The sequence below is a fragment of the Acanthochromis polyacanthus genome, chromosome 23 (genome assembly GCF_021347895.1).
Source record: "Acanthochromis polyacanthus isolate Apoly-LR-REF ecotype Palm Island chromosome 23, KAUST_Apoly_ChrSc, whole genome shotgun sequence".
NCBI lineage: Eukaryota > Metazoa > Chordata > Actinopteri > Pomacentridae > Acanthochromis > Acanthochromis polyacanthus.
In genome coordinates, this window is record NC_067135.1 from 3,195,716 (window position 1) to 3,222,265 (window position 26,550).

The 26,550-nt window shown below is 41.3% G+C and overlaps 1 protein-coding gene across 3 annotated transcripts in view; it reads right to left on the minus strand.

The window, feature by feature from the left end:
• Positions 1-26,550, minus strand: part of pde5ab (phosphodiesterase 5A, cGMP-specific, b) — a 100,530-nt gene that overhangs the window by 34,555 nt on the left and 39,425 nt on the right. For all 3 annotated transcript variants that reach the window (XM_051944050.1, XM_022208239.2, XM_022208236.2), the window contains exons 4-8: positions 19,126-19,215; positions 18,070-18,141; positions 17,628-17,717; positions 17,412-17,549; positions 3,972-4,039 (exon numbers count right to left, since the gene is read on the minus strand). In XM_051944050.1, the coding sequence (XP_051800010.1) occupies positions 3,972-4,039; positions 17,412-17,549; positions 17,628-17,717; positions 18,070-18,141; positions 19,126-19,215 (458 nt within the window). The remainder of the gene's footprint in view (positions 1-3,971; positions 4,040-17,411; positions 17,550-17,627; positions 17,718-18,069; positions 18,142-19,125; positions 19,216-26,550) is intronic.

Below are 26,550 nucleotides of genomic sequence, written 5' to 3' on the forward strand. Positions count from 1 at the left end.
CAGCACACATGGACCTGACCTTTGCTGCATGTCATTTCACTCCTCTCTCCTCCAATTATCCTCTTCTCTCTCTACTGTAATCTCTAATAGATGGGGAAAAAAGTCTGACGGTGACATTTGGTTGAAAGCTCTTTGTGCTCTATATATGCTACCAGGCAGTTTCTTTGTGTTTTATAAGCTGCAGACTTATTATAACAGCAATATAAAGTATTACAGTGAAGTAGAGATAACTCAAAAATGTCGTTTGTGCAATCATTTTTAAAATTATTCTCTTTATTATTGATTGTACAGAAACATTGAACTAACATAGATTTAACATGGACATGTTTCCAAGTGTCACCAATGCCAGAAAATAAAGGTGGCTCTACAAACTAAAGATATCTCATGACTTACATTTTACAACCTCTACAAAGGTACTTCACCACGCTGAATGTGTCTAAGAGTTTTCCGACAACTTATGTTTTTGTATACCGCCCTTTAGCCAATCTCCGTTTATTATTTTTTTAATTGAGCAGGTTTCATTTCACTCACTCTCTCTTAATTGGTCTTCTCTGTTCTGTGCTGTGTGAAGTTTGATGCAAACTTTTGGCATTTTTTCTGATAAAACACGCAGAATAAGCGATTTGGATGAAATATCAAGTTTTAGCATTGACTCAATTCATTTTTTCAACATACAGTGCCGTGAAAAAGTAACTGCTCCCTTCTGAAATTCTTTTTTTTAAAATATTTCAATCAATTAAAGGTTGCAGACCATCAAACAAATTCAAAGATACCCAAAGTAAACACAAAATGCATTTTTTTAAAAGACGATTTAATGTTTTTGTTGGGAGAAAAGCAATCCAAACCTGAACGGCCCTGTGTGGAAGAAGCAATTTTAGGGTTAAATTAGGAGCAAAATATCCGTCTGCCTGTATATATTTCTCACTTTCTCTCTTTGTAATCTTCTGTCTGTCAGTGTTAGTTTTCCAAACTTGCATAAAAGTCAACAACTTTGAGTTGGACCACGTCAATGTGAAGTGTCATTTTGAGAACTTCCAGATGTTCCGTGTGACATCTGGATTCTTGTGTTTGTCAGGGCTTACAAACATCTCAACAGCCAGCAGGAGTCGGCCCTGATCTGCTTTCACCTCTATCAGATGGGGGGTTTCCACAGAGCTGCTGCTTTATTAACAGATGCTGCTACAACAGTGGAATCCATCAAACTGCAGCACATCTGTCACATCTGAATGGCCAGCATACGTCGGTAAACCGGTACGACACACACATAACTGTACACACAAACAATCCAATTCTGTTGCTCGGGCCGAGATCGAGATTGAATTTCGATGCTGCGTAGCAACTGTGGAGGCCAGGCCACCCTGGAGACCAGCGGGCCTGGGGAGGAGGGAGGGAGCAGAGGGGAAGGGTTTCTGTCTCATTGCGTCTTAAATCAGATTAGAGCTTATTCACTCCTGCTGGCTGGAGGACCGGTTGATGTCAGGAAGCTCTGCAGCTGTGGCCTCGTCCCATCCTCTCCTCCTCGTTCGTTCACCCAGACTGTAGATCCCTCAATCATTTGGTGCTCTGATGGGCCTTTCCATCATTTCTGTCTGCAGCGCTTCGTTACGCTCTTTCTCCTTTACAAATGCCCACCGTGCTGTTTCTGAGACATCAATTTTTTGGGAACAAACAGGGAAAAAAAGGAGCCCTCTGTCCTAAAAATTACATTTATATAAGAAGAGAAAAATTGCCCTGGACTTAAGAATAGCACCGCGACATAAAGTCTTTATCAGAGAGAGGGATTTTCATCAGAATCAAAATGTATTCGTGAATAAAGAGAGAGAAGCAGCTGAAAGGTCCAAAAAACTCATAAACAGACATTGAAATGTGTTTTTAGTGTCAAACAAACAATATTTTTTGGAATAATTATGTAACAGAAATGCTAATCTGATGGCAATGTTTATTACATGAGCACATTCTTCTGTTATCTTCCTTGATTTGTTTTTCTGTACGATATCTGGTTCTGCAGCTAAGCACTAATATTGTAGAAAAGAACTGTTCCAAGTCAGCCACGATTTTTCCGATCTTTATCCAAGACCGCAACCTTTCACCGACACAGGACATGAAGTTTGGTCTCCTGTGTCACAATCCTTTGCTTTGGCCACCACCATCTGTGACTTGTGCAACATATAAAGAGTTTGATTTGCTCAAAACAAACTAGCTGGAATGAAATGTTCTCTGAGCACTCATAAAGCGTTAAAAATGGAAGAGCAATCAGCCATTAAAACGGGGATAAAGGTTTAGACTTTCCCGTAGTTTCTCTTTAAAGGGAGTTCTTTGTGTTGCGTTTGCACAATCATTGGCAAAATAATTGTATCCACTGCACTCTGTCATTATAGACGGTGACGGGCATGATTCTGGGATGGAAAGTTGTTCCTTGTTAATTTTTAACAATGAAATGCTATGTCAATGGAGGCTTTTGATGCTGTCTAAACATCTGAGAAACACTTTACCAGGAGCCTTAAAACTGTCACATTTCTCAGATTTATTTATTTTTGGACGGGCAGTGTACTAGGGTTGGCCCAAATAGTGGTTTCTGGCCTCCAAATATTCGGCCCCTATTAAAGACGAATATCCGAATATTCGTTCCGCCCCGTAACGTCCGACGGGGGGCGGGGCTTGTGGCGGAGACGGCCCGAATATTCGGATCCATTCGTCTGGTCTCCCGTGTCCGAATATTCAGATACCAAAATTAATATCCGGATACCGCTGTAGTGAACGAATATTCGGGATATTCGGGTCCAGCCCTACTGTGTACATAGTTAAGAGCAACATCGAAATCACTTTTTATGAAAAGGGTAAAATGCGTCACAACGTACCACGAGAAATGAAGCGTTGTGGTACTGACATGCCCCAAATTGTAAATTATCTGCTACAGCTCCACAGGGAATGCGATTTTTTTTTTTTGGTACAGACCACTGCAAAGATCACACCATCACTTTAATATTGGTTTCATATAACAATCATAAAAAATGATTGTTATATGATTTTTATAAATCATTGAGCCCATAAATTGAAGGAGACAGGGTTTATACAGCAAAACAAATGTTTGGCGTTTTATGATTGTTTCCTTGTGACAGAACATGAGGCTTTAATTTTGAAAAAAAGCACCAACAAACCAACAACCGTCATAGCCACAACAATTAAGCTAATCACAGAGGCAGCGCTGCAATCTGTGACTCTTCTCGTGAAGCATTTAAGTGTAAGTCTGAACATCCAGCACAAACATGTATGCCTACTTTGGATGGTTAAGAAAGGACATCCCCATACGCCTCCATCCACTGCTGCTCCACATATGCAACTAATGGAGCTGTCTCATGCAATAAAAGTGCAAGATGACCTCAAAACAGCCGTGTCTGTGCGTGACGGACGATCATTGGAAAGGTCTCAGATTGCCTCCAAAATCGTAAAAAGACCAAATGTTGCCCCGATAAACAGGTTGTGATTGAGAAGCCGTCACTGCGACGCTAAAGGCAGCGTATCGAGCCAGAAGCTAATGAGAACAAGAGCTTTGTTCTGAAAGCCTGCGATTGAATGTCCGGGAATTTGGCAGGTGAAAGGAGGCGGATTACCTCAAAAAGATCCCGAGAGGCTGCAAATCAGCTCGGCAAACTTACGAGTACTGGACCGAGCCACTCCGTCTTGTCTTTTCTATTTCGATTCAAAATGACTGAATGGACAGAATGAGGCTTTCATTACTGCCAAAACATTACTTTACATCTCACTTTCTCCGTTTCTCCTTCTATGTGATGATAAAGAGTCCTTGTGCGAGTGGTCGTTACTCAATCTAAGGGCCTCAGAGAGAGGGAGGAAAAGGGCGGTTTGCAAATTCGAGCGCTAATAACCGGTGGAAACAGCCTGAGTGTGCCTCAAGGCCAATCTGTGGGACTTTTGATTTCGTAACCGGCTTCAGTTGAGGGTGATCCTCTTACCTTTTGGGGGCGTCTAGGACTTCACCCAGCTCCTCGTATTCCATGTGAAAGACACTGGAGAAGGAGTTCTGCAGAGAGAATAAAAGCTGGTTTATTTGTCTGAGACATTACAGGCTGAGTGATGTGGTTAGGGCTTGATGGGGGGGCGACATAAGGAACCAGACCGCCTACAGGGTCTTGCTTCTATCTAGCCTGATCTCAGAAAATGATCATTGCAGCAGGTCCACGCTGAGTGTTTTCTGACCGTATCGACTTCCTCATTCCCTCCAATTAAGCTAAACCCAACATCCCAATAAGCCAGGCATTGTGACCGTCCTTCCTGCCTAAAACGCATCTCCAAGCATGAACAAGAAGAGATGCTGATTTACCTTCCATCAAGTCTTGTCAGAATGAGTTTATTTCGACATTCCATTGCTCCTTTAACCCCCCCCATAGGGCCTTGTTTTCTCTCAACCTGCACTCCAATCCCTCACAAAGGATACTTTTTCCACTTTTAAGAGGCAAAGACAGGATGTTTGAGATGGACGAGGTTTCTTCGTTTTGGAAAAATTTGCCCCCCTACTGCCATGTGCACGTACACACACTTTCACTCCGTGGCATTAGTTCCCCCTGATCTATCTAGGTGAGGGTAATAAAGCCGTTTTAAACAGAAAAAGGACCCGGCAATGTTATGACATTTATTGGGGTCTCTGGCAGGGGGGAGGTTTGTAACAGGATGACACGGGCTGATGGATTTTTTTTTTCCTGAAATAAATCACGTTTGTCCTCTTGTATTCGTAGGAGGAATCAGTCACGGCTTTACATGTCTAGATAGGAAAAAGGAATAGTTCATTGGGAGTCAGTGGCAGATCTATAAAACCCCAACAGTCTGCTCGTTTTACACTGCTTTCTCAATACACAGCGTGCGGTGAGATTTATGTGTTTAACGGTGCAGTCACAGCCGAGCCACGACAAAGAGCACAGAATGTTTCATTTTTAACAAAGTGGTTGACAAAATCCAAAACAAGACATGAACAATAAAGTGATTTGGAATTTAGTTTTCCAGTCAAACTGTACGTCACACATGATTAATCTGCCAAATCCTGTCAGAAAAGTGAAACTGCAACGATTCTAGAGGCTTTGCATTTCCTTGCTTTGGTAAATGGTGCAATTTTATTCTTATTTCTAGTTAAAACATTGCATGTGAGAGATATTACGTTGTTGTCGGCATGTATCTCACAGTGTAAATGGACTTATCCTTTTACAAACCCGAAAGCACGACTGCAGCTCTTAGTCTTGTTTTAACCATTAACAGATTATTTGCATCTTTCCCTAAACTTAACCAAATGTTTTCAGCTCCCTCAACATATCCAAATGTTAACCACAGAGGCAGCAGATCAGATGAAGAGATATGACTCGACAAAACAGTCTCAGCTGTGACGTTGGAAGGCCTAGTTTGTTGTTCAAGTAGGAGGATTGGTGAGAATATTCAAAAAAAGTAACAAAACCTGGGAGATTCTGAGGAAGGCAGAAAGAAATAAAGACAGAAAAGAAAACAGCAGGTGGTTTTAGAACAGTAGAGATTGGTACAACACGTCCACACACACACACACACACACACACCAATACACTCCCACTGTGTAATATGTTGCAGCAGACCTGTAGCCAATTCCAGATTAGTTTCTACTGTGGAGAGTTAAACAACACAGAAGAACAAAACACTGTCAGCGGTGAAGAGATGTCAAACCCTATCACACATCACCGCCGCAAACAAACACGCACATTCACCCTGACATAATGGACAGCATGCAGACTCACTGTGCACGCATGCATGAGCGCAAACGTGTAATTAACATTCCATACGCCATACATAAATGTGCACAACAGCAAAACACAACTATGTTATTGGTCCATGCATATGCGAACAAATCCCACCCATAGAGCATACCAGGGCAGTATATAGGACACAGACATATGCAAACACACACACACCGTACTGTTTCCAAACCGATACCACACACTGCAGTAAAACGAAGTGAGCCAACGCAGACCAACAGCTTAAAAACTCCCGTTATTGTTGGTCCAGTCAGTGCCAGCTGTCAAGGCGAGCGCTGTCATTTACTGGACTTCCTACAGGAAAGCTCCTTTCATAGAGGAGAGGTTTTGCTCAAAATCCACAGACCCGTGGGTCCAGCTTGAGAAACTACAGACACGATACGCTGACAGCTGTATACAGAGGGCCGTCTGGCAGATAAGGCCAGTAAAAGTCCCTAATCTCAGAGTAAATGTTTAGTGAGGAATGAAAGAGTGGAGAGAGAGAGAGAGAGAAAAGGGGAGGAGGATAAAAGTAAAGGAGACAGCTGGTCTGCTAAGGAAAAGGGTCATGAGAGGGACAAACACTCACATATTTTGTTAATAGTGTCAGAAAACAAGCAGTAATTTTTGCGTGGACGGCGTACTGAGGCACAGCAGAGCTTTGAGCTAAATGCCAACATCCTCCCAATGACAACAGGCTCATTTTGTAGCAGCTGTAATGGTTAATACTCGGCCAAGGAACGCAGCGGAGTTACACCCCCTGTAAAACGTCCTAAAAGTTTTGACAGGGAGTGTATGTGTCATGAAACCTTCTGCCTGTTTGTGCACAACGTTACTCAAAAACGGATTTGGATGAAATTTTCAGGGAAGGTCACAAATGACACAAGCACCACCTCATTAGATTTTGGCAGTGGTGCGGCTTCTAGGGGCCGTTTATACGAGGACCATCTAAACAGAAAACGCAAAAGTGGCGTCTTGTCATTTCACGTTTAGATGAGCGGTTTTGAGGGAAATCTGCGTATATACGGTGACTCCATAGTGTGTGGAATTCGATTGGATATGCATGCCAGGCAGCTAGGTGGCGCTGTGATAAAACTCTGCCATGTCTACGCGCATGCTTACTATCTCCCTTTTCGGATCTCCGCCGTGGTAAATGTTCATAAATGGAATCTGTACAGATTCTGTACGTTTGTTGGTACGACTCCTGTAGTGTACACAGAGCTGCCAGAGTTGCTTGAAGGTACGAAGGATGGAAATAATCACATCTTTGTTTACTTCCTTGTACCGGCCGGCAAACCAAAGCACCGGCGCACGTATGTGACGTAATCGCGTACGCGACGCGGTCAGATCTCGGCAAAGTTTTGCGTTTTGCTGTTCAGACGGAAACGCAACGGCGGAGAGTTTTCTACTTTTCCACTCTGGAGGCCGGTTTCAAATTTTTGCGTTTTTAGGCCCCCAAAACGCCGTCCTCGTATAAACGATAGGGTGTTTTGTTGAAATATTTTGACGTTTTTATCTGCAAGCGTCCTCGTGTAAACGGCCCCCTGGTCTGGATCCACAGATTTGCTACAAATGGACCGCTGAGGATTTATCAGGACTAATATTCGAGGCGAATATTAGGATGGGTTCATATGGTAACGTCTGATGGAGGGACACGTTGGGGCAAATTAACGAGATGAAAACCGATCACGCAACATCGCCTGACTCGACGAGGAGAGGGTGTTAGGGCCCTGAGGGTTTGAGGCCTACTTGGGAATCCATTCTCCTGTAGAAAGTGATTTCAATGTAAACTAGTATCTGTTAAAGTGCACTGCTGCTGAAGTAATTTTTCTCTTCACATTTCTCTGTTGTAGTCCTTCCTATTTGGTTGGGGCCAAAACTCTTAAGTTATCGCAAAACACAGACAGATAAATTCCAATTATCTCACACTTCGATACCGCTTGAGATCACATGATTTAAGTTCAAGACGTCACTGGTCCCTTATTCCACTTTAACTATATTTTCGATGCGTCTGTCATTGCTTTGGAACTTCTATGAAAGCTGCTTTCATAGCCTGGACAATGTTCAAAACAAGAGACTTCATTTCTACTGGGCCAACCAAGTTCTAACAGACACCAGAGAAAGTCAAACAAAAATGTTTTGTAGCCTAATCCAAACCACTTCAGTGGCATAGCATTCCCCCGTGCAGTTAACCCAGACCTAAACACAAATACTAAACGGTGGATTGGCTATGCAGTTGATACTCTGCGAAACCAGTATTTACAATAACTTAACATCCAGTACAGCCAGCCTCCAGACCAGTGGAATGACTTCTCAAATGGACCTCTTGTTGCTGGGATTGGTGGTGGGGTTGGAAATGTCTTGAGCACAGTGCAGTGAGCCAAGAGCTGGGATGTAGGTAGATTTACACCGAATCCTGTTTACTAGAAAATATATCTACAAAACAAAAACAAAAACAAAAACCCTGCATGTTTGGCTCTTAAATATTAATAAGTTAAACAAAAGGACTTCAACTACACGGCACGTCCGCCCAACACTTTCACAAATCAGCTGGTAAATGGCCAATAATGTGCATTCAAGTTTGAGTTTCATGGCATCTGCACTTACAACAACATACCATTCACTGACAGGGTTTATGATGAGCTGACAGTCAGAACACCGGACCTGTCAGATGCATCATTTCTTGTTGAAAGGCTCACAGTTGTGGGTAGCAAACTTGTTGAAGTGTTAGTCAAACTAACTTTAAGAATAGCAAGTGTGTGTTCAGGACACGTTTTCTCAGAGAGATGCACACATGTTGAAACCAGGCCTGAAGTAGACCACGCCGAGGGGTTCTTCAGAGGTTTTTCGACCAGTAAAGTGGTTTTTGCGCATCCAGTATCATGATATGAAGACACATACTCACAGCTCCAGCAATTTATCATCATGAATCTTCAAATATATGTGTTGTATTTAATATTTTTGATGGCATATGTTCGGGGCAAGAGCTGTTCTTCAGTGGTGAAACAGTTTTTAAATGTCTTTAGGGAACTTTTGTTGCACGATGATGCAATTCCAAAACAACGGTGGTGTTTCTACAACTTCTAATCTCACATATTTGTAGCTTATAAAATGCTAATAATCTTTAGTGACGCATTGGTGTGACAAAGACCCTCGTCTTTGAGAAACAGTGGGCTAAATCAACTGTCAAGCAGCGAGAATTAGCGCCAAAAGAACAAATGGATTGAAATGCTAACTCCTAACTTACGTTCACAAGGCTCCTCGATTCAACTGCATCCCTAAGCAAACTTTTCCAACAGCGAGAATAGTCTCAAAGTGTGCTTGGATCTTCAGAAAGTCTTCATCCTCTCAACCAAAACACATGTTGCTATACGTTATCAATGGGTGTTGTACATTTCTGACCTACAAGTGGCTGAAATTATGGTAAAAATGAGACTTTAAAACAGACTTTTGTACAAAAACCAATACATTTTACTAATGATTTTCACTTTTACTTGGTTTTTACCATATGTACCTTCATTTTTGGCCTCACACCTGTTGAAGATGCTGTACTGCAGTAACTAAATGGGGACTAGAGGCTTCTCTGTGCACATCCCTGGTGTCTGATACATGTGAGGTGTTAAAGGAACACTGGTAAATTGCAGTGTCTATTAAAGCATGTGGCATGTTTCAAAGACATCTGTAAATTGTAGTGTCCACTGATTTATGTGAGGAACTTTGGTAAATTTATATCTTCTTGACAGCAAGGAACCGTCTCTGACATCAAAAATGTGGTTAAAAATTAGACTTTTACTTTTTTTACCATATAAAACCTGATTATATAATATATTTATGCAATAAAACATTCTTTGGCCATGAAGTTCATTATCATATCAGTATATTATTGACACTAAATCAGCTGTGAGTCTGTCTGTTCTTTGTACAGGCTGTTTTCTGTTCTCAATTTCTGACTCACACGCTGATAACTGAGGCCACTTAAAATAAAGGAAATAACTGGAACGGTTTTCTTATGAACAACCAGTCATGCAGCCATTTGTAGGATTTTGGTTGGAAGAGGTAGGAAGGCTTTTAGTTTTGTTAAAAAGAGGCTCTATCTTAGTTTGAAAAAGCTACAAGTTCCTTCTTTCTACACCAAAATCAGAGCTTTAAGTCTTGTGGAACCCTTCATTTGCTGGGTGGACAGTCTCATTACACGTATGTATTAGCTCTGTCATTTTCTCCTCCCCAAATTGCCCTGAATCACCCCCATCCAGTCAAAGTACTGCCGTTTGTGGTCCAAAATCATGGCAGCGCTCTTAACTTGCTGTCGTCATCTTGACCGCCGTGTACTCCCACTCCACTCACTCCATAAATACAGTCGGCTCAGTGAAAGACGTGGAGGGGGAGGGGAGGCGTTTTGCGATGTCCGCTGGATAAAGCGGTACTTTCTTTTGGTCGACAAAAAGTGGATTTCAAACGCTAAAATTACAGCAAAACAGAGTGTGCTAGATGAAAAAATGAGCAACAAATGAGAAACCAAAGTATGATTTTGAAGCTTTTAAACTTTTGACTGCAGGTCAGCTTTTGTCACCAAGAAAGCAGATATTTTATGACACCAAAATAAGTCACCGGTTATCCACCCTCACCTCTCAAGTTTTTTATTCATTGCATCTCTTGAAATACTACCAACACAACAAGGACTTCTTCTAAGTCACAGTGTTGTATCCCTCTACGTAAAACTGTCTTTAGACAATCGACCTTCTCCTACCTACTGAACTAAAGACAATATTTGATTGTAAAGACTTTTCTAAAGAAATTACAAAATGGATCTGGAGAAATGAAACTTGAATCAGCGCTGACAGTCCTTGAAATTGCTTTTTTTAACTACGCAAATGTGAGAAAGTAAGATCTTTTTTAAAAAAAATGTGATGCATTGTTTTTCTATCTTTGCTTCTCTTTTGACTGCAGATGGAAACTCGTAGGTACGTTCTTCTGTCCCTGTCAAATAAACTAATGAAAGAAAAAACAGTGATACAGAAATCTTTAACTAATCTGCCCAAGGTCTTCCCAGCTTTGTTCGGCGTCTGACACTTTGTCAGGTCCTTTCCAGCTTTCCATTTGATTTCACTTGATTTGGAAACGGGGTCTCCACTCTCGCTTACATTAAACTCTTTGGAGAGAGCTTTGTTCTCAAAGTATGGATTCTCATCAAAATAAAAATCTATTCTATAGCCGGACTGGATATCCTCGAACTCGGGGACCTCAACCCTCGACGAGTAATGAAGTGCTTTCTCATCCTCCTCCCCAAGAAGAGCTGAAACTTGTGAATGGTTGATGAATGTCATGACCCACAGGTTAGGGATTTTGGCTATGAATTCTGATCCAGACTAGAAGCCACATCACTGCCGAAATCTAACCAGGTGGTCTTTGTGTTATTTCAATGAAAATTTCATCCAAATCTGTTTGTCCGTTTTTGAGTCATTTTGCGAACAGACAGACGGACAAACGTACATCAATCGTCGCATAACTCAGCCGAGGCTCCGAGGCAAAAACAATGCAACAAATATAATCTACAAAAAATAGGAAAACGTGACAAATGACTTCTGAAACTAGTCGTGTTTTTCTTCTGTAATCTGGTTCATGGAGGAACTGAAAATCTGCATCTCTAAGCAGCAGCAGCAGCAGCACAGCCAGAGGAAGCCGGACTCCTCCTGATCTCTGCGGCGTTTGGACCGAAATGTTGACGGTTAAACTAAAATTGCAGAGTGGAGTTGCTGTGCTGTCGTGGGTCACGATTAGGCGTCTTTGCATGTATTGAGATGTGGAATTACAGTAACCGAGCTCGTCTATCACTCTCTCTCTCGCGGTGTGTGACAGTTAATTTGCAGTTGATTTCCCCGTGTGCTCGCTTGCTGTGTGCGAGAGTAAAGTGTGTCGGTGTGCGTTTTTCAGCCGCTGGATGTCTCTCGAGGAGGACAAGCCAAAACAAATGTTAACGCTCACAGAGGCCTAACACTGTGCTGTGTGAGAGTAGGTAGTCAAAGAGACAGCACAGATTGTATTTGCTCCTTCTCCATGATGCAGAGTCGGTGACATCAGTCATTATGTTCTTGAAAGCTGCTTTTCGTTTCCTTCCTTTGCTCTGAAGCTATCTGAACAGCTCCTATTTGAATCAACGGTTTAAAAACCAGCTGGGTCCAGCTGATAAACTGCATGTATGTCTTGGTGTGTTTGCTACTATTCAATAAATTCTTGGTTGTATTTATTTGTTTTTCCACAGACAGTCACTGTAATAAACCTTTGGGGTTAAGGTTTTCATTTCACAGGTGCCACAAATCTTTTATTTTCTAATTTAATCTAATTTAAGCATCAATCAGAGTCTCCTCCAAGGATTCATTTACAAAGAAATCAAAAAGAAACCTCACTAAAATGTATCTTTTTAATATATCTTTTATTTTTGGTCCAAAAATAACCTAAATGTCAATTAAAGTGTGCAGTCTTCATCAAAAACTGATAAAAAAAAGACAAAACGTAACTAAAACAAAAGGTAAAATTTCAACTACAGACCATTCTATAGGGCTAATATGGGGCTGCGTAGAATGGTCTGCACCTCTTTAGTATTCATGCTATAAGGAGAAAAAAAGGCTCTGCTATGTTTGTATTTCTGTAAACTAATTACAGGAGGTCCTCGATTTATGACGTCCTCAACTTACGGCGTTTGTTGTTGCGTTGGAACTGGTTCAGTGGAACTAGTTAGCGAGCAGAGCGGAGGCATACATCGTCACGCGGCGCTATAAGACTGCTTTGTTTACATTTGCCGCCATGTTGGATTATGCTACATTCGCTAACTTCATTATGGCTCCCAAGTCAGACTTAAGGTTTACTTTTTCGTCGGTATTTTCGCACCGAGTTGTGTTTCAGTGTGAGCTAGTGACTGTTTGTTGTTACTGTAGTTGTACAAACATGCTAACTGATTGATATCATGACGCACGTAAAGGTTTTGTTTACATTTTCACCGGAGTTCCGACTTATGTCACACCGTAGGAACAGAACTCTGACGTAAGTTCTGTATAATCGCACAACAAAACATGAACATTTTGTCGTAGTAAAGAGGATTTCAAAAATGTTAACACATATACAGCAGAAGGGAAGGACAAGGCCATGAGAAATGTGGTCAACTACAGGCTTATACCTCAAGTCAACATCTGGAGACTCAGACTAGCAGCAGCCCAACTAAAAAGCGAGATAATTTAGCATTATCCAGTGATGTGGATTGAACAATGCTGCTAACGAAATGAGTTGCTGCTTTCCAGAGAAAATGCAGTTCTGTTCAAACAGCCACACTTTGTAATAAAGTGCTTTAATTGTCTTCATTTAAAAAGCCTGAATAAATAAGAATTGTATCTAATTTTATGTAAAAGAAACTGTCATTTAAAAATAAAAATCTTTTCCCACACGGTGGTTTTTATGTGGAAATTACCACAAAAAAAAAAAATAGGGCAGCTGCTATTCTGCGTTTTTAAGAAATAAACACTCAGGCAATCCAAGGTCATGGGAGGTAATCAAAATATTCCTGAGACCGGAACAATAACAAGAAGCTAAAGAAAGACTGCAGCGGAAAAGCAAATTAGAGTGCGGTTTTGGGTTTTGCAGAATTGACGCTGTTTGAGTCTCGAAGGCAAGACGGCACGCAGGAAAAATGTTCAGCTTTAGAGTTCTAGCTTATGTTCCTTCTGTAATTCTATGGCTTCAAAATTACTATTTAAAATAGGAGAGATTTTGTCAAGCAAACAAGCACAAAATCTTGAAAAACTGGCCAAAACTTCAGCAGAACTTGACACATTTGACTTGCTACTTGACCAAAGCCAGCATGGAAAGAACAGATAAGGCTGATTTATTTAATATGCTATCTAGATGTTCTATTTTTTAATATTTCAGATGACATTGTGTCACTACAGACTCCATATTTGTGTCTGCTGTAAACCATCGAAAACATCTGACCTTGATTTAATTCATCATCTGCAGTCAGTGAGAAAAACAAACATAGAAAGTTCCCATTACTTCATGGAAAGTGATAGCCAGTAAAGCTTGAGAAGATCGCTGTGTTTGCCTCTATGAGCTGCCACTCAGCTCTGTTCCTTCACACCAATACAACTCCCTTCACAGCGTCTCCCTTCACCTTTCCTTCACGCTTGATGCATTTGTTTTCATTTTGATCCCGCTGTGCTATCCTCCAGAGACTCTCTGCTGTGGCGTAAGAACTGTTCGCTTGTTGCGTTGTCTTTGTCGTGCCACTAAATCATTAATTATTCACTGCTCATCTGTCTACTCACAGGCTGATTCATCAGCTCAGATTTTCCCTCTGACAGTAAATAAAGGCGTCTCATTACGCACATTTACAGTATGAAGTTAAAGCTTTGGCGTTCTCACAAATGACTGCACCGAGACAAAAAAGGTTGACAATCTCCTGATGTGGTCTCATAATTACACCAATAAAGCCAACAAATCTTCAGTTTTTAAACCAATGATTGCACAATGTTCAAAAGTAGAGCGAAGACAAGCTGGAGCAGTGACGTTCAAACCGTATGCCTTGAAGTTAATCTCATTTATGATGATTCACACAACTGTAACTACACCTGTCAAAAGTATTGAGACGCTTTCTCATTCAAATAAATGGGAAAGCGTCTCAATACTTTTGACAGGAGGTGTATATGTAAAGGTGTGACAAATGTTGGAGAACCACCAAGCTGGACCAGAGCTGCCAGTTTTTAGCTACAAGTTGGAGCAAGATTGGTAAATGTTATAGGTTATTAACGCTCATTTCTAGTTTTGAAAAGAATTATTTAATAACAAGAAAAGCACTCGGAGAGCTCAGTACTCCTCCAAGGCTGACCAGTCGTGTCATTTCTGATGGATCAAATCTTGAAAAACAGTGGTGGCAGACATCAAAGCAACAAAGAATGCGTCCATTTAATATACACCCCCTGTCAAAAGTTTTGAGACACTTTCTCATTCAAATAAATTAGAACCCGTCTCAAAACTTTTGACAAGGGGTGTAGATGTACTCAAAGAAAATGACCTCGCACTGAACACAGGCATGTCAATCTCATGACTGCTCAGTTTCTGTGCTGAGCAGTTATGAGATTTTCCTGATGCCTAATGTAAAAAAAAATAATTTGATCTGACATTCTGCATTACATTTGCAGTGGAAGCCTCACACTTTTCCTCTAGGCATCATCAAATCAAAATTCAACATGTCTGATACTTCTGTAAATCCCTTCATCATAAACATTCCCATCAGCTGCACCTGTGTTTACTGCTAATTAGCAAGCGCTGACATGCTGATGTGTTCAACTAAGGTAGCAAACATCACAACACATTAGCATGTAGCTCACAGCACTGCTTAGCACAACGACGTCTATTTCATTTGTAAAGAAAACAGGAATCTGCATCCATCTTTGCAGTAAAAAAAAAAAACTGACATGTTGATCAGCGTTCAGCTTCTGGTTTGAGAAGTTACGCGTCAGAGCTCCAAGCCATTATGCACGACCATCTGTTGTGTTGATTAAATCACCTGCAGTAACACAAAGCTGCTACACTGCGACTCCATTCAGTGCTACATGCATCAGATGATAGGGGCGCATAAAAAGTTAAGTATGGGTCTTTTAGTTCGGCACGGATTGTACCAAGCAAATGGCGCCATTGCACTAGCAGCTACTTGCTATCCATTCACTCTGATCACTCTCTGTTATTTGTCAGATTGCAGCATCTCATCAGTCCTCACATTCTCTACCTTCTTCCCAACTTCTCCTCTTTCTAGCAAAAGCAACATTTCACGTTTTATTCTGGAAATGCAGGATGATAAAAATGCTTTTGTGTCACGGTTTACCAAACAGTATGAGCATTACTTTATGTGAAACAGAGCAGAAATGAAACTAAAGCAGCTCAGATCGAAGGTGTAAACGGCTTCACCAGCATCTAGTAGTTATTTCTGTCATTATCGTACCGCCTTGAGGTAAGTTCTGCACCGTTTCGACAGTAATAAGAAGCCTCTTTCTGTGATTGCCTCAGTTGCTTCAGAGTGATGAGACCAGAGATAGGACTGACTAAGAGGGTATTTATTAACCACCACTGCCTGGTTTGCAGTCTGTTTCAGCCACATCTTTTCTGCACTGAGCCGAAATAACAGGCGAGTTTGGAGAAGTTCGGTCCTCAATCATTACTTGTTTTCTCATCAGTTTAATTAGTATAAGTGTAATTTGAAATCTGTATAACCCAGCCACTGTCACTGAAGAGACTCAAATCATTCAAACAACAAGGGCTACCAGCAAATCCATCCCATAAACTAAACACATGAGAAAGCCAAAATAACATGTTGGGACAGTAATCATTTACACACATTATGGAACAGGAGTGGATATTGCAGGCTAATATTTAGCATCGCCATGAACAGCATCATGTGTGGGAATGAAATCTGCACTGCCCGACCAAAAAGAAAGTCGCACACTGCAATATTTTGTTGGACCGCCTTGAGCTTCGAGTATGGCACTCGTTCGCTGTGGCATCGTTTCAGTAAGCTTCTGCAGCATTTATTTCTGTCCAGAGATACATTAATTCTCTACAAAGACCTTATATTGATGATGGGAGAGTCGGACAAAGTCTTCTCTAGAACATCCCAAAGGTTCTCAGTGGGGCTGAGGTCTAAACTCTGTGGAGAACAATCCATCTCATGCTCCCTGATCCACTCATTCTCAGTGTGAGCCCCATGAATCCTGGCTTCAACATCTTGGAACATGAAGAAAACCTCCAGTGATGTAAAGACCTGCTCATTCAGTATCTTCAGGTATCAGCTGACCTCATTCTTTGGGAACATAACGATGGTGAACCTGACCAACCCCAGATCATAACCCTAACCCCCACAGACTGGTAGGCTCTAGACATGATGAGGGCATCACTTCATCCACCTCTCTTCTTACCCTGATGCCCCCATCACTGTGGAACAGGGTAAATCTGGACTCATCAGACCACATGACCTTCTTCCACTGCTCCAGAGTTCAATCTTTATGCTCCACAGCAAACTGAAGCCTCTTTCCCTGATTAGCCTCACCGATCAGTGGTTTTCTTAGAGCTACAGCTGTTTAGTTCCCTTCACATCATGGGTGTGGAAAGGTTCTTACTTTGACTATTAAACAGCCGTGAGTTCTACTGTTGGTTTCCTACGATCATGTAAGAGTTTGTTCCTCAAAGATGATGGTTCTCCACTATCCTTCAGGTTTTAATGATGCGTTGGACGGTTCTTAACCTGATTTTAGTCGTTTCATCTCCTTAGTTGAATTCTGTGCTTGATGCAGGCCAATAATTGGACCCTTCTGAGACAGACTAACGTCCTTTCCATGACCACAGGATGTGTCTTCTAGTATGGTTGTTAAAGAAATGAGAAGCTCCTCCCTGCATCAGCTAGGGTTACAGAAGTTGTTTCATCACTGCAGTAATTATCCAATGGAATTACCTAATTACCTATTTGTTTAGTTGAATCCAGGTGGCAACTTTTTATTGGCCAGACACTGCATCATGGACCTGCGTTGTTTAATCACATTAACTACTCTATCGTCCTGTGCTGCAGATTTACTGCACATTCTCAAGATGGATTTGCATGTTTGCACTGACCATTGAGTCTTCGTCCGCGATGAACACGGTGCAAGCCTGAGCCTGCATGAAGGACAGGATGGTTCCTGCGATCTTCCTCAACAACACCTCCAGACACTGCTGCTCCTCGAAGATCAAGCTGGCCAAATCCAACAACACCTGAACATACAGACGCACACATCAGGTACAGAGCTTTTCAAAGTGCACAAACCTCCCGTAACACGCATTCGGACCCACCTGATTGCGTCTGTTTTCCAGCTGTGACGTCTCGTAGAGCTGCGCGTTGTGCAGCACGATGCCCGAAAAGGCCAAATAAGATGAGAAGTCCTGTTGGGGGAGGAAGAGAAGAACATCTGAGCACAATGTCGAAAGAACGGAGAGGAAGAGAAGGGAAAAGGACGCAGCATGGAAGAAAGATACATCAGCGAGGCGAAGAACAAAAAGAGAAAGGAAGTTAACACAGACACATGATAGATGACAGGAGGAAGGACGCATTAAAGTGCAGAAAGACAGATTGAGGTAAAGGAAGACCGTTTCATACGCAGAATATCTGAGACGCACTGTTTCTTTTGTTAATAGACTTCAGCCACTTTGTCCAGCACTTTGGACAAAGTGATGGCTATTTATCAAGGCTTCTAAATTTAAGGTCCTTTTAAGCGAGACAGAAGACTTTACAAACCTTTTCATCCTGTTCAGTGAAGGCACCGTCTTCCCCACATTTCTTGTTGATGGCCTGAGCCACTCCGACTACCTGCGACAGATTCATGAAGCACAGACAGTCAAAACCATAATTCAGAGTGGTTCTAGAGGCTAATAGCTGGTTTTCTGTTCTGAATTTTGACCAAAAGGTGAATTAATGGTGTTTCCCATCTACGAATGTTAGAGAGCTAATTATAAACATGGCCTTTCCATATAATTTGTGTATTGATGTGTGGAAGGTTTCAGTTTCATCATTGCTCCAAACAATTCTGACATTTTTTGTCTCTCCTGTTTGTCACAGTTTACGTTTATCGAAGTATTGCGCTTTTTAGTAATAATTAAAGCTGCAAGCAGCATTGATGGAGTCCTCTCATCCTTGCTGGTCAGCGAATCCGAGTATGTCCACCAGGTGGCGCTGCAACTCAGAGTGTATTTTGGCCTGTGGGTGTTATCAGGACAGGAGTCTGATCATACATGTAAAGTTTCAGGCAGATTGGAGCATGTTCAGGCCAGTTACACAGCATTTCCTGTGTTGTGGCGAAATGTCGAAATTCCAGAGGCCGCCGTTTCCAAGTCTAGCTGGTACTTTACTGTCGAGATAAGCTGAAAACTTTTAAAAGAAGCTTGCAAATTAAAATCTAATTGCACTGCCATCAAACTTCTACAGGGCTACAGCTGGTGAAGGTAAGTGCTGGCCAGCGCTCAGGGGAAATAAAGAACACAGAGGACGACAGTAACCCTTAATCCTGTAAGTAGATTGTTCAAGAAGGTTGGATTCCTGCAACATTTACTGTAACGTAGCACCACACCAGATAAGAATATCAGCATGACACTGATCATATAACTCTGGCTAAGGCAGACAGATAAGCTCACAAAATGTCACACTGATACTTTAATTAGACCCGAGCCGTTACCCCCAAACAAGATGTCTCCTTTTTCCAGTTTGAGTTCAAATCATCTAGGTGCTTTCTGTTCGTCGTCGGCCCAAAGAAGCTTCATATATGTGGTATTTACTGCTGTATGTGCATCATCTCACCTCTTCTCTGTGGTTCTTGATGGGCAGACAAAGGATGCTCTGGGTTTTGTAGCCTGTGATCAAGTCCACCTCTGCGTTGAACCTGGGGTCCTAGAAAGGCAAAAAACAAACACAAATCAACTTATACAGCAGGGTCAAACACTGTGGCACTGATATTAGCTTTGAATAACAATATATAGTCAAGTTAATGTTTTAGAACCCCTGATACTGAAACGCTACACATCAATAAGGTGAGAGTTTGGAGGGTGGTGGCTTTTCACCCAAAACTGAAACCACAAGAGCAGCAGTGCAGAGAATGGATCAAATTGTGATTTTATCTGCAAAAACTTAGGTTGCAATCATCAGCATGTAATGAGCAGCTGAGTAGGATCCAACATCAGCATGTGGGGTCACACGTAACGCTGCACAGTATTTAATTTAAGCATTGAAAATGTAATGTGTATAACTGTCACACCACAAGAAGTGCTTTGTGAAGGAAGGAAAATTAACTCAAAGCTCCACCGTATAACTTTGCAAGAAAGCTTGCATGGTTTGCTTTTTCCATGACCAACCTATAAGTCCGTCTGATAGGATTCCAATTCAAGGGTTCTTTGATAGACTGAAGTTTGTTGACATGCAGGTTCCACATGTGCACAGCAAAGGAAGATTCGGTTGCAAAAAGAAACAACTAAGTTGCATGGAGATTTTCTTTAAGAACTCTTTGTCTTGCATTTGTTACCAAACACAAGGCTACATTTTGTTTGGCTGTTTGAATCAGGACCACAACGGTCTTTACGATGACATCCAGAGTTGCACTTTATCAGGGGTATTCAACTAAAATCTAAAGAGATCCAGTCAGAGAAAATGCATTAAAGCAAAAATCCGGAACTCAAACTCAGTGAAGTGTTGACTGTCATCCTGAACTAGTGAACCAGGCTGCCGTGTTTTTGGTCACATGCAGGTGGTAACTTACACCCATGCAATGCTCATGTCAGTTTGCTCCAGCATTGTGCAGATTGCATTATGCGTTTATGATTGTGGAAGCCGTTCCTGATCTCTGCTATCACAAAACATTAGCAGCTCTGTTTACTTCGATGGAGTTGAGGAAGTTTACATGTCAGCAACCCTTTGAGTAAATCTGCCACCGTTTCCACTGTAAACTCCACCCATGCTGTCCAAGAACGAAAAGCTTAAGCGTACCCAAACAGCTAATTAAGAGACACCAGACATTTAAAACAAAGCACTGGCATCAGGACCAGGACTCATCTGCATTCAAACGCTCAACAACCAGTCCCACCACCCACACTCACGACAACCGCGAGCCCGATTTGCATAAAGAAGCCGAAGCTCATTATGCAACACAGAACCGCACTCGTCTCCAAAAACAAAGGCCTCGCACACACAGTTTTGTTTGGTATCAGTCACAAGGAGGCATTTGTCGGTATAAGGGGGGAGAAGTGGCTCCTGAAGGCATATTAAAGACCGGCGGATGGAGAGCTGCTTTGTTTGGAGGACTATTCTCCTGTTGGCGACTCTCCCACCCACCGGCTGACCTTTAAACACTCTGCTTCTTTCTGTCCATTTCTATCATCCTCTAGACTCAAGGGGGACTGTGTTTGTGTGTGGATGAATTCATGACTAAAATAGGAACACGATACTAATTTCACAGCTACACTCCAAACACAGCGGGTTCTGTTAAAGCGGCTCCTATTGCTTCTGTTCCTCATCCAAGGTTCTCAATATCTGAATCCTGTCATGGCCCGTCAGTCTTTCTTGAACGCCACATACACAATGATAACAGTCTCCAGCTGATGTTTTTTTTTTACATGTTGCTCCTAGTTAAGCTCATGGATGCATCAAGAACAGCTGGATGCTGGATTTCAAGATGCCATTTCAATTATTCCAGAAAGCTGCTGAGTTGCGCATATGTTTGCCAAGTGTCCTCCATGAGGAACCCAGATGTTCTGCACGCTTCTGTGGAGCATGCTCATTAGCATCTCAGTCTAGCAGGTAGTGAGCGTGTGTGACCGATGCTCTCTCCAGCTGAGCGAGATTTCCTGTCAATTTCCCACACAAAAATGGAATAAAATGCATAATAAATACATCAAACAGAATAAATGGATCAGAATCTGGAAACTATTTTGACACTGAGAAATTTGACCCTTTTACAGCTGCTCCTTTAACAGTGAATATGCCAAAATGACCTGAAAATAGCCTTCAGGACCTTTAATTTCTCCCACATGACCTGAAAATGCCTCAAAATGACCTTTAATGTTTTTCAAACGACTCAAAATCTTTCCAAAACGACCTGAAAACACCTCAAAAGGACCCTAAATATGTCCAAGATGACCTGGAAATACCTCAAGTGATACTGAATATATCCAACATGACCTGAAAAAAGCTCAAAATGACCCTTAATTTCTCCAAACGACTCAAAATCTTTCCAAAATGACCTGAAAACGCCTCAAAATGACCCTAAATATATCCAAGATGACCTGAACAAGGTGAACATGACTTTAAATATGTCTAAGTAACCTAAAAACAGTTCAGAATGACCCCAATATGTCCAAAATGACTTGACAATAGTTCAAAATGATCCTAAATATGTCCAAGATGAACTGAAAACACCTCAAAATGACCCTTAATTCCTGTTAACGACCCAAAATCTTTCCAAAAATGATCCAAAAACACCTCAAAATGACCCTACATATGTCCAGGATGGTTTCATTCGCTATGGGTATGGTTAGGGTTAGTTAGTAGCTTCCGTCTTGCTTGGAATACATCACCTCTGGTTGGAAGTCATTAACCACCACAGGAGTCTTTGTCATGGTGGCCCTTTGCTAGCTCAACACCAACAATGCTCTGGCTCAAACATGAAACGTCCAGTAAACCACATCCTCGGGTCGCTGTAGTGTTAAAGACTAAGAAGCTCCACCTGGTGGAACAACCAGGTAGTACAGCTAATGTCATTTAATGACATGCAGGTCCCTGGTGCCAATTTATGCATTAAAGATATATTACCAAACTTGTCCTTTGACCATTTGGATACAGAATTTAATATCACTATATTTTTATCCTCAATAAATTAAGCAAAAACCTTAAGATCGGAGTAAATGATGTAAATTAAAACCATGCAAATCCTCTTTGTGTAAGAAGAAGCAGAAAACAGTTTTACCATGATGTCTTCGAGCTTACTTGATGTGAAGGAAACTCTATATTGTGCAGCTCTATAATAAACCGGTGCATCTTTCACCATAACTAACTCAAACACAATCCGCAACCACAAGCAGAGCCACACTCCACAGCAAGAAAACTTCTTTTTCTCGTACACATCACAACTATCTGTCCAAATCCTGGAAATACGCAGCAGGATCAGCTAAAATCAAAACAGAGCTCAGTTAAACGACAGATAAGTGCTGTATTGTATTCCCACCAGATTGCCTTTCGGATGCAGCACAGAGAAGGCATTGATAAGGTCATCACCCCCGAGCTTCTCTGGAGGTTGGTTTGGCCCGGTGCCGCTGTGTTTGGTCCGGGCCAGGGAGGGCTGTGCTAAAATAAACAGGCGGGGGGAGGCGGCTGTTTCTCACTGTGCTGCAGAAATCAATATAATCCAGACTAATGGGAAGTTAAAGATCCAATCAGAGGGCTGGGGAGTCCCTCAGATGACGCAGACGGACTTCCTGGAAGCAGTATCAAGTTCAGCTGTACACACAAACACACACAGAGCAACAATACAGCGTGCAGCAGATACATCTACAGCAGGGTGTCAAACATGTGGCCCGCGGGCCAAAACCGGCCGTCCAGAGGGTCCAATCCGGCCCGGGGATGACTTTGTAAATTTGCAACGCTTTTGAATGCTTGTGTTGGTTGTCTATTATTTTGCCATTTTGTTTGTCGCCTGTCATTTTTTGTCTCATTTTTGTCATTTGTCTCATTTTGTTCACATTGTAACTTTTTTGTCTCGCTTTTTGTCGCTTTTTTGTTTTGTTTTGTGTCATTTGTCTCATTTTGTTTCTTGCTTTTGTCATTTTTAATCTCATTTATCATTTTTTGTCTCATTTTTGTCATTCATCTCATTTTGTTGTCACATTGTAACTTTTTTGTCTCGCTTTGTCACTTTTTTGTTTTGTGTCATTTGTCTCATTTTGCTTCTCACTTTTGTCATTTTTAATCTCATTTATCATTTTTTGTCTCATTTTTGTCATTCGTCTCATTTTGTTGTCACATTGTAACTTTTGTCTCGCTTTTTGTCGCTTTTTTGTTTTGTTTTGTGTAATTTGTCTCATTTCGTTTCTCGCTTTTGTCATTTTCATCTCAGTTTTGTAATTTTTTTGTCTCATTTTTGTCGTTTGTCTCATTTTTTGGTCGCATTGTAATCTGCGTCTTTTTGCTTTGTTTCACTTTGTCTCATTTGTCGTTTTGTCTCATTTTCATCATTTTTTATCTCATTTTTGTTGTTTTGTGCACATTTTGTCTTTTTTGTCACTTTGTAACTGTCAATTTTTTGCCTCGTTTGTCTAGTTTTTTGTCCCCCTTTTGTCATTTTTTGTCTCTTTTTTGTCGTTTGTCTCATGTTTTTTTGGTCGCTTTGTGAGTTTTGCCTCTTTTGTTTGGTTTCGTGATGTTTGTCTCATTTTTTGTCATTTAGTTTCTCACTTTTGTCTCGTTTTTGTAATTTTGTGCCTTTTTTGCGTCTCACTGTTTTTTGTTGCTTTGTTTCTGTCCCTTTTTGCTTTTGCTTCATGTCGTTTGTGTAATTTTTGGTAATTTTATGTCTCGTTTTTGTTGTTTTGTGTTTTATTTTTATAATATTCTGCCTTGTTTTTGTCTTTTTTGTCTGACTTTTGTCATTTTGATCAGAAAGTAAATGCTATATTGTTCATTTCCAGATATCTGTGACTAAATGTTGTTCATGACATTTTGTAATAAGATAATTTCTTAAATGTGTACATTTTTGTACTAAAACAAAGGAAAAAATTGGAGTTGTTGCGGTTATTTTTAGGTTATTATGCTCTGATTTTACTGCTCCGGCCTGCTTAAGATCAAATTGGGCTGAATGTGGAACCTGAAATAAAATGAGTAACACTGCATTTAACGAGGTCGTTAATTCACAGCGTGACACACCGACATTGATTTGCACAAACAGAATTGTGCACCAACAAGGTGACTAACACACTCCCACACACACTGAAGCTCACCTGCAAGCCGAGAGCACACACACATACTTTTTACTTCATTACACACATTCACACACACACAAACCACACTTAAACCCTCAAGTGCAATCACTTAGAAGACGCACACACAGCAAGCTAATTGGACGCAGGTGGACCATCCCGTCAGTCACTTATGTTCTCTATTTGTCGTTTTCTCACCCGTCTCCCTCCTCTCTCTCCCCCTCCTCCCACAGTCGCATCATCATCATCATCATCATCATCATCTTGCGGTTGGCAGGCAACCAGATGACAGAGCTATCAAAGGAGGAAGGTACGCAGCAGGAAATCTCTCTCACACACAAAACGAATGATGCCAGTCGCTAAGGCTGCTTTTGTGCGTTTCATGAAGTGTACAGACAGTGATGAAAGAAATTTCAGGGACGCAGCACAGCAGAAACTTTATCTTTTATATGTTTTTTTTGTCAAACGTGGCACCATATTTGCTTAAAATGCTGCTTAGTATACTGACTAAGTCTCATATTCAGTGTCTTCATGTGGATCTAAGTAGCAGATTCCCTTCAGCTTTTTCTAGTAAACTGATTTCTTAATTCTTATATAAAGCTGCTTTTCCATAACTGGAGAAGAAAATGAGTCTGATTTCCCTGGTCTGATTTTTTGTTTAGTGATCCTCATCCAGTGAACTCTGATGATGGTAGAACCACTCCAATGGTGCCCCAACTGGAAGAATTATAGAATACATCGAGAAGTGGTGAATTAAGATGGAATGGCCCATATTTAATACATGACCCAAACTAATTTGGTCTCTTGCTTATGTTTATGTAACATGGATTCTAGCGACTCACTCAAAATCTCATAAATTAAACTTAGCTTTTGAAGAAGTGTCCCAATATTTGAAGAGCTACAATTTGACAGATAATGTGCTTAGAGTCATGAACTTTGGCAGATCCATTCATACATACACATAGTCTTCAATGGTTCAGCCCTGCTTTGATAGAACAATACCAAACAGTTGTATGATGGGGGGAAATTGGTTCAAAAATGTCAATATTTCTGTCTCCTTCATTACTCCACCAACCATAAAACCTTTATTTTTCACCCTAAGAAGTGCTGAGGTCTTTGTCCAAGCGCTTTTTAAGAAACCAAAAAACTCTTAAAATTCTGTTTTTGTGCGTACATTTGAGCTAATGTCAAAGATATTTCATTTACTCGCTGTATTGTTGAAATCATCACCGGTTCATGAAGTCGTTTCTAAGTTCACTTCGGTGTTTTCAGGATCTTTGTGCAAACAGCTGCCAACAACTTGAAACTAGACAGAATATCAAGAACAGGACACTTGATGAAAGAATATCCTTCATCGGCTGATTTACACTGGAAGAAGTGGAGCTGTGGAATTTCACTGTCCAAAGCCTCGACACTTAGTTTGAATAGAAATCATACAGACTTTAAGCCTGAAAGGTTTTACAAAGCGAGACTAGATGTTCCTGCTGAATCCATTGAAAGAATCTATTTTGACAGTGTAAATGAAGCTTTATTCACACACACACACACACACACACACACTGAGGTCAGACTGATATGAACACATAGAAAACAGATGGGTTTAATTCCAGCCACATGCTCGTTCTCTTCCATCCACACGCTAACATAACACGCATCTGCTTCTCGGTGAAGACACTCGTAACTCTTTTCGAAGCTCCCAGAAGCACAAGCATATTACGCTCACACGCATACGTGCACATACAGTGAAGTAACGACGGTGCGCATTCCATCTCATCCCGACACAAATCCCCCCGTCGTTAGCCTATAAGCGGCGGACAGACAGAACAACAGGACGCAGCAAAAACTCAGCAGCAGACGGAGCAGTTAAAGGTCAGCATCTCCGTCTGCAGAGGTCAGGAGGCTGAAATTCAATCTGCAGCCACAAATTAGGGGAAAAAATGTTTAGGTTGAAGCAGCTTATTCGGTTTGTCCGGCTCATTTTCTATCTATCACAGGAGGATTTGTAAAGTAGACAGAACTGGGGTGATTTTTTGAAGAGTTTTTATCTTAATAAGCTCTTTTACAGGATTGCTTCACTTGCTATATGATTTTTTTTTAATCCAAAAGCTTGATTATCCATCCATCACATCTGGACATGGTTAGCCTAGCTTAGCATAAAGACTGGAAGCAGAGGGAAACAGCTAGCCTTGCTCTGTTTAACATGAAAAAATACGCCTCCCCATTGTTATAGACAAACATAATCACACGTACAACGCTCGCATTACTG